The sequence below is a fragment of the Perca fluviatilis genome, unplaced genomic scaffold (assembly GCF_010015445.1).
Source record: "Perca fluviatilis unplaced genomic scaffold, GENO_Pfluv_1.0 PFLUV_unplaced_scaf_2, whole genome shotgun sequence".
Classification (NCBI taxonomy): Eukaryota; Metazoa; Chordata; class Actinopteri; order Perciformes; family Percidae; genus Perca; species Perca fluviatilis.
The window spans coordinates 608,633-617,728 of NW_024375613.1; the positions used below are offsets into that span (position 1 = coordinate 608,633).

The 9,096-nt window shown below is 38.9% G+C and overlaps 1 pseudogene and 2 gene segments (V, D, J or C); 2 read left to right on the top strand and 1 right to left on the bottom strand.

The window, feature by feature from the left end:
* Positions 1 to 9,096, bottom strand: part of LOC120555120 — a 195,943-nt pseudogene that overhangs the window by 155,396 nt on the left and 31,451 nt on the right.
* The window catches only part of LOC120555117, a 73,167-nt gene that overhangs the window by 45,780 nt on the left and 18,291 nt on the right, over positions 1 to 9,096 (top strand).
* Positions 4,809 to 5,477, top strand: LOC120555137. The segment is given in 2 exon segments: positions 4,809 to 4,912; positions 5,129 to 5,477. Coding segments are annotated over 2 exon segments (366 nt in total).

Here is a 9,096-nt window from a genome sequence, read left to right on the forward strand (position 1 = left end):
TGCCGTAGATACCCTGCTTGTTCAATGTTGTACGTATTGTAGACTAATGAACAGAGATGTCAGCCAGTTCCAATGATGCCTTCAAATCTCTGGCTGTCATTCGGGATTGTTTCTTGACCTCATTGATGAGTCTTCGTTGTGTTCTTGGTGTCATTTTGACTGGGCCCACTTCTTGGTAGAGTAAGAAAAGTCCCAAAGTGTCTCCATTTGTAGATTGTTTGCCTAACTGTAGACTGGTAAATTTCTAAAGTCTTTGAAATAACTTTGTAACCCTTGCCAGCTTCATGTAAATCAACAATTATTGATCATAGATCCTCTGAAAGCTCTGTTTGGCGAGGCATGGCTCACATATGTGTGTTCTTCTTGTGTAGCGCAACTCCCAAAAGTTTGAGGGCTTTTTATCAGTCAAAGTAGCTGTAGTCCACACCTCCAAACTCATTATCTTAACGAGACTCCACGTGTGCCAAAACCTGACTCCAATTAGCTTTTTGGAGGTCATTAACTCAAAGGGTTCACGTACTTTTTCCACAAGCACGATGCAGTTTTTAGTTGTTCTCAATAAGAACATGGAAGATCAAAAAATGTTGTGTTATTATTTTAGACACATTATATTTGTCAATACCCTTTACTTAGATGAAGATCAGATCACATTTTATGACAAATTTATTCAGAAAACCATTAAATTCCAAAAGCTTCACGTACTTTTTCTTGCCACTGTATGTAGGTCCATGCTCTCAGCACTGAGGGGGAAACAGCATGACATGTTGAGGACAGCTACAGTTCACTGACTCTGTGTGTTTGCATATGTGTCCTGCCTCTCTGCTCCCAGCCGTTAAAGAGGCCAGTGTTGATCATTTAAAACATACAGAGTATACAAAATACAATATCAAATAGTGCAAATGGGCAAGTGGCAGCAAATAAGTCTGAAAAAAATAAAAAAGAGCAAATATTAAAAAATTGCAAAATAAATGCAGTTATTCTGTGTTCAATGCCTGTTTGGCATAGGGAATAAAAGACTTATTTTATATATTCCAGCTGGTCCTGGGAAGTCTAAATCGAACATTTTGAAAGATTTGTCAAGAAGTCTAAGTGTTACTGAAAGATCCTAATCATTGCTGCTGATAAAGTGATTGATCCATTGATGAACAGCATCATCAGAGTAATCCAAGTCCCTGTTGGAGTCAGTCAGAGCATTTCCATAGAGAGCCACTTTGCATCAGCAGCACCATGCTCCAGTGCTCTGGGAGAGTTTATAGTCCTGAGAGTTGAACACTGGATGACTGACAGCTGTCCTTCATGACAACAGAAGACACAGAAATCCTCCTCATCAAAAAACATGACTTTGATCTCCGTCCTCATCTGGACTCTCCTCTGCTGCTGCTTCACAGGTAAAGTCCAGAGAATCAAACTCCTCTCCTCTATCAACATCCGTCCCTCTGAAATGGAAACCCGACTAAACGTGGCGCTGCTTTATGTTTTTGTCTCTGTATCCTCAGAGTCCAGAGGCCAGGTCACAGTGACTCAGCCTGGAGCAGTGAGCTCTGCTCTGGGAGGCTCCGTCTCCATCAGCTGTAGGACCAGTCAGAATATTCCTAATTCTAACTGTTTAGCCTGGTACCAACAGAGATGGAGAAACTCCTAAACTTCTCATTAAATATACTAGCACTCGACAATCAGGGATTCCAGATCGTTTTACAGGCAGTGGATCAAACTCTGACTTCACTCTGACCATCAGTGGAGTCCAGACTGAAGATGCAGCAGTTTACTACTGTCAGAGTCAACACTACATCAACAGCCAGTGGGTGTGCACACAGTGAAAAAGCGTCGTACAAAAACCTCCCTCAGTCAGACTGAACAGAAACTGAACTGACTGCGCACGCTGGAAACTACTGCAGAGACAGATACACTTCACTGAGGAAACAAAAAAAAAAACACACACACACACAACAAAAAAAAAAAAAAACAAAAAAAAAATTCTTTTTTAACCATGAATTTCTTTTATCGCCACTAAAAGTAGCACTTTTCCTTTTGGAAGCAAGTGAAGATTCTTATAAAAACACAAATATGCTTTTCAATAAAACATAAAAGTACATATAACATAAATCATAATTAAAAATGCTAAACTACAAAAGCCACACTAAACCGTTTGTTCCCTTTTAAAGGTTTTCACAGTGTCCACTTAAGTCCAACTGGAGACACTCCCAAAGATCAAAACTCCTGACTCCAGAGCCAAAGTCAACTTCACTTATAAGTTTGTAGTAAGAAAAAAATAAATCGAGACTTTTATGACCTCCCTCGTATATAGGCCTGTATAATCTCATTGATATTGGAGGGTGCCTGACCATGTACGGCTCTTAAACTGATAACAGGTATCTGGAAATTGATTCCTAATGTACTCGGGAGACTGAAAAAATCGAGACAGATGTGATATGCAATCTCTTCAAGGAGCTAGTAAAAGCCTTTGAACCTGTTGTTAGTAGTTCATGGCCGGCAAGCAAGCAAGTAAACAACAGTGTAAATAGAAGAAAGAAATATAGAAATGATCATCATCTTAGATCGTACGCAGTGGGCCAAAGTTTAACAATGAATAAGTCAAAAGTCAACAAGGTCAACAGAATCATAGGGAAAACTGTAATAACTGAAATGTAATAATCAATAGGAAATGCATTTCAAGCATCTTTTCAGAGTCACACCACGGCAACCGCCTGTAACGATGATTTCTCAATTATACATGACAAAACATTTTCTCTTCTTCATGTCCATCATGTGATCAGTAATTAAAACAACTCTTCTGTCTGTACTCCCATTTTCAATTTTTAAAAAGTATCAATCATAGGCTTTGGAGTTCACCTTTTACCAAACTTAAATTAAGTATTTAAATTAAAGTAAATCCCTGGCTAAAAGAAAAAAGTAGGGTGAAACAGAATACATTGTCCCAATCATCCACTATATTATTATCTGCAGAATGAATAAACATTATCACAACCAATTTCCTGGTATGAATCCTGTCATCCAGGGCCGCCTTTAAATAATAATATGCCCCAGGGCTGAGAGGTTTTGTAGGCCCCCATCCCCTCGATTTATAGGGTTTCATTTTAAAAAAAGTGTACTATCTAGGTTAACCTACATCACAAAATACATTAGTTTCTTTCGAGACATACAACAGTGAGTTTTCCCTCTCTGAGCTAGAAAACACCATAATATTGTTATTAACATAGCACTGAGTCCACTTGAGCATAAACACAAAACACTTCATTTAACAATCACACACAACAACTTATGGTGATAATAAAACCAAAATGTGTGAAAGTATGATTTCAAACGATATTATGAAAAACATCACCAACCATCACCTGTCTGCAGACTCTACACAAACATTGATAATAACTGATAACAGCATAAGCAAAGAACAGGAACAGATCAAAGGAGGAGCCTCTTCTCTGGCCTCAGCGGGCTCTGTGAACCAATCACATGCAACTGCAAACACACACAAACACACTCAATTCAGCACCATGAATAGCAACATGGCCTAATGCCAGGTACCAAAAAGATTAAACTAAGCAACATTTATAGAAGGTTTGCAGTATAAATGTGCATTTCTCTTAAAACAATGCACAACCACAACAATTTAAAACCTGCACAGGCTATAAATACAGCACTTTCTTACCATTTTAGAAGTGCTTTCGTCTGGTTTTCTTTGAAGAAAAGGTCCTAATTATGTCCTTAAAATCCAAATCACGAAGGATGTCATGCTCAATAGACATCAGTGTGAGATGACTGACTCGGTCTTGCTGCATGCTTGATCGCAGTCTATTTTTCACCAAGCCCAGTTTGGAGAAGGACCGTTCTCCGCTCGCGTTGGTCACTGTTGTAAGGGTCATCTGACTCGTCTCCCCCAAACTGGTTTGCGGCCCGGTCCTCTCTCTGGGGCTCGTGTGCTCCCCCCTCGTCCTCCCCTCCATTTCTGCTGGCGGTCCCCTGCTCCTCTCCAGCTACATCCACCTGCGCGGCCTGCGCCTCCTCCGCCTCCGCTCCCTCCGGTGTGTGAGATAGCGATCTTCCTCCGGTGCTGGGTCCATCTTCAGCATTAGCTGCTGGTTTAAAAAATCCGGTGAGCTTTGGGGTGCTCTTTAGTATTTCTTTTTCGCGAAACTCCTTCTTAATACGTTTTTTCCTTTTCTGGGCACCACTCTCAAACGTTCTCCCCGACATTTTCCACTTCACTCAATCATAGAGGGACACACCCCAAAACTAACTAGAGACATTCTGATAGGTAAGCCCACGGGCCATAGGCTATAGGGCCACGTGGGTCACTCCTAATTTTGATCAATCAGCAGCCACGTAACATACGATTAGAGTGATTGACAGAAAACCTGACAAGTTACAAAACAATATGACCTTTTCAGCTCATCATGAACCTGAACATGAGGCCCCTGAACTTGGGAGGCCCCTGGGCTTCAGCCCAGGTAAGCCCGTGCATTAAAGCGGCCTTGCTGTCATCCCACACTCAAGAGTGCATTGAATAGATATTTGGCACCTCGTTAACCACCTGTAGTAAAAACACACTATAGATGTAAAAATACTCACAAACAGAATCGACTTTCTGTACTTGCTTGGTGGAAAATAAATTAAGTTTTGTATGACAAGATTTTTACCATTCATCCGTAGCCCATTATGTAGTGACACATTTATTTAGTCAAAGTAAAAGGGGAAACAGCATGACATGTTGAGGACAGCTACAGTTCACTGACTCTGTGTGTTTGCACATGTGTCCTGCCTCTCTGCTCCCAGCCGTTAAGAGGCCAGTGTTGATCAGTGACTGTCCAGGACTTTCAGAGCCACTGACACGCCGGCAGCATGATGATGATGTCACTGATTCTACTGCTGGCCACCCTGGGGCTCCTTGTTCAGGGTGAAACTCTCTTCTGAAAACTTTGCTTCAGGATGCAACCAGGTTCACCTCAATGATGTTCTGCTATGATGGAGAAAGACTGGAACAAGCAGCATTTACCTTCTTCCATCTCTTCTCCATGTTAAAGAAATGAGACTCTTCTGTTCGGATGTTGATCATCTTTCTCCAAGCTGGATTTGTCTCAATAACCCTTCTGCTCTTTTTCATGTTTTCCAGGTTCATCAGGAGAAATCATCCTGACTCAGTCTCCTGGATCTCAGTCTGTTGCTCCAGGACAGTCTGTCTCTATCAGATGTAAAGCCAGTTCAGGAATTAGTAGCAGCCTTCACTGGTACCTTCAGAAACCTGGAGAATCTCCTAAACTCTTAATTAGGTATGCTACAACTCGTCAGTCTGGAGTTTCGGACCGTTTCAGTGGAAGTGGATCTGGAACTGACTTCACTCTGACCATCAGTGGAGTTCAGACTGAAGATGCAGGAGATTATTATTGTCAGCAGGGTGGTTACAGCTACCCGTTCACACAGTGATACAACGTCATGTACAAAAACCTCCTCAGCTGGAGAGGAACTGATCTGACTCAACAGCTGCACGGAACAACAACACTAGACATGCGATATTAATACAGTATAACAAATACAAGAAGAAGAAAAGTGTAACACAATCATGCATATATAGAATTTCCAAGAAAGTAATTTTATTGATATGTTTGTTCTGGCAGGTTTTGAAGCAGTGCCCTCAAAGTCAGGTCCAATGAACGTTGAGTAAATTAGATTAATTCTCAATTAACGAGACAGGGAAATACAGGTGGTGAAATATTGACATAAAAATGTATAGTTATTCAGATAATGTCTTTTGACAGATTATTTTTACAATTGAGTATTTCAACAATTATCTTAAATTTTAAATTGAATGAAGTCATTCTAAATCGAAACATAACTATAATAATTAGAATTAAACTAATTAAAGAGTGTAAAGTTATTTTATTGAAACACATCAAGAGTTGTCCAACAAGCTAACTCCTTTCAGTGAAACAGTAAAAATAATGTATTACAGTAAGACTGTTTCCATCAGTTCCATATTAAGTTTCATACATTCAATTTAAGGTTTAGTATTTTATGTACCTCAATGCCCTTCTTGTATACTTTGGTTGTTTTCATGCATTTTTTGTTTTTATTATTATTGAGGTATTCATTTCAAACTCTAAAACCATTTTCATTTAAAGCTTTGCAGGTATATTGACAGGATTTTACATATTATTTTCATACAAATGAAACATTTGCGAGTCTCTTATCTCAGGTGAAGATATACATGCATTACTTTAAATAAAAGGGTTGAACTTTGTTAGAATACTTTAAATATAAGCAGACTTTTTACAATTTAATGAAATGCTACAAAACTGTCAGATTTCAAAAACACTAACCTGTGCGATAACAACATTGTAAAGCAGCATATGAATAACTTAATAATAAAACACTATTAGTGTTTTTCTGGTGTTCTTCAAAAACCTGCAACACTGACATTGAATCTTTGGTTTATAAATCTCACTTCAGAATCATGCTATAGCTATATGTTGACGATACTCTACAATTTATTTCAAATTGTAACAACTGTATTGAGTAACTTATACTACATTTTAAAATTATTTTATAAAAATGTCCCCCTTTCATCCAACCATTCACACTGTGTTCATACCTGAATTCAGATAATAATGTTAAACAGACAAACAAACAAAGAGTTATGACGTAATCCTGGAATTTATTAATGAAACCGTCTCCATAAATCTTACTCAGACATGGATTATGTCATCAAAACTCAGAAAACACTGGCATGACCGCTTGCACACAAATCCTTAAAATGACAGATGTGTTGTGTTTTGTATGTATGTATATTTGATATGGACCTACTTGTGAGTCTGAAATAAAGATTTATTTTTTATAAACTTCTATATCTAAACATATAGGTGAATGAAAATGTTAAATAAAGATGCAGACTTTTATATGAATCGTGTTTTATTGTCTTACAGCATTAACAGCATAAGGATTATTGCAACAAATAAAGCATTGCTATTTTAAGTTGAATACTGTTAAATTGGTCTGATGCCAGAGAAAAGAGATAGAGAGAGAGAGAGAGATAGAGATAAGAAAAAAAAAAAAAAAAAAAAAAAAAAAAAAAAAAAAAAAAAAAAAAAAAAAAAAAAAAAAAAAAAGAGAGTAGCAGAGAGCAGACTGAGATCAGTATCAGAGTGAAACCAGTAGCAGAGTCCCAGTGAGTCAGGTCAGGACTGGGAACACTGGTCTCTCCTCAGTGTCTCTGAGAGTGGAGTCTGGGAGCCCTGGGTGGCCTCACAGGTCACAGAGCACACCTTCTCCCACTGGTCTTTAGGGGAGCCTCAGGGTGCTGCTCCAGCTGTATTTGCCGTCCTTCCCCAGCACCCCGGGGCTCCTGCTCTCCTCCCAGCTGCTGCTGCTGCTGCTGCCGTCCACCTTCCAGGCCAGACTCCAGTCTGAGGGGAAGCCCTTGTTGGCCAGGCACATGAGCGTGGCCTTCCCCTTCAGCAGCTCATCACTGGAGGGGGCAGCACCGTCAGGGTGGGGCGGACATCACCTAGGAGACACCAATCAGCTTAGAGGACAGGGACCACACAGCTGTCAATCAACCAGCAGACACTTGGACACCTTGACTGTGTGAGAGTTGGTTTTCTCCTTTAAGGAGTTTCTGTCAGATGGTTTTTCTGCTCCACCAGTCACTCACTCACACATTGTTTCACTTCCCTTTAAGAAGCCTCTCATGTAAATCAGCACAGAGAGAATCATCTACACAATGAGCTGATATATATCAAACTATACACTGGAAATAAAATGTCAACTTTTGGACAAATCTTTAAACCTCCAAATCAAAATCATCACCAACCTAACTATACATTACTTTAAAGTATTTAGTGTAATAGAAACAAATCCAGAAAATGAGCTGACAACATCAAATGTTCTTCATGTGGATTTCGATCATCATTACCAAACTGTTCAAATAGTTTTCAAACTTTGAAACAATACATGACACAGTAAAGAGATGTTGCACATTTTCAAATACCGATCTTTATCTTTGCTCTTATCAATTGTTTGGATATTTGAATCTTCATTTGCTTTAAACAGTTATCATTGATGTGGAAAACTAAAACTGAATCTTGTAGAACAGGTTTTCAGTTTTATCTTTTCCACACTTCAAGTCATTTAAATTTCAGTTTGACAGAAATGTGTAAAGAAATGTTTAGTGAAGCTGCTCTGGGTTAGTCTCCACGATAAAGGAGGAGAAATAAAAACGTGAATACTAAGAGATATTTCATTAACTGTAAACTGAATTTAAAACATTAATTTACAATATTTCCAATATAATTTTTAGTATTGCGTGAAGAAACTTACTTCCAACATTCAGTCTGGTTCCTCCAACGAGCGTGTACCACAGTGATACAAAGTCATTGAGCCGCCCGTACAAAAACCTCTCACTGTAGAGAGACACGGCTCTCTGACTTTGGCACAAACAAACTCACCAAAATGAGGCTGTTTGTAAAATCTTGTCAGATAAAAAGAAAACTGATAATAACACAGTGCTGCAGATTTCCGTAATGCATGTTTTAATATATGTTAAATGTATGTACTTTATTCTCTTGCAATTAATTCAAATTTAAATAAGACAGAAGACAGAGTAGATTGACTTTATTGTCCACCTCAGGGGGAAATTTGTTTTGCCTTCTCAAAAAGTACGGCAAAGGTAAATACAATGCACATAACACAGCACACCATTAATAACATACAGAATATACAGAATACAATATACAATAGTGTAAATGGGCAGGTAGCAGCAGATAAGTTCTATAAATAATACAAGAAAGTAAATCTTATACAATAACAAGTGTTCCCTGATGGAGTAATTCTGTGTTCAATGGCTGTATGGTATAGGGAATAAAATACTTCTTGTAAATGTTCCAGCAGGTCCTGGGACCCTAAATCTAACATGTACTATACTCTGATAAAGTGATTGATCCATTGATGAACAGCATCATCAGAGTAATCCAAGTCCCTGTTGGAGTCAGTCAGAGCATTTCCATAGAGAGCCACTTTGCATCAGCAGCACCATGCTCCAGTGCTCTGGGAGAGTTTATAGTCCTGAGAGTTGAACACTGGATGACT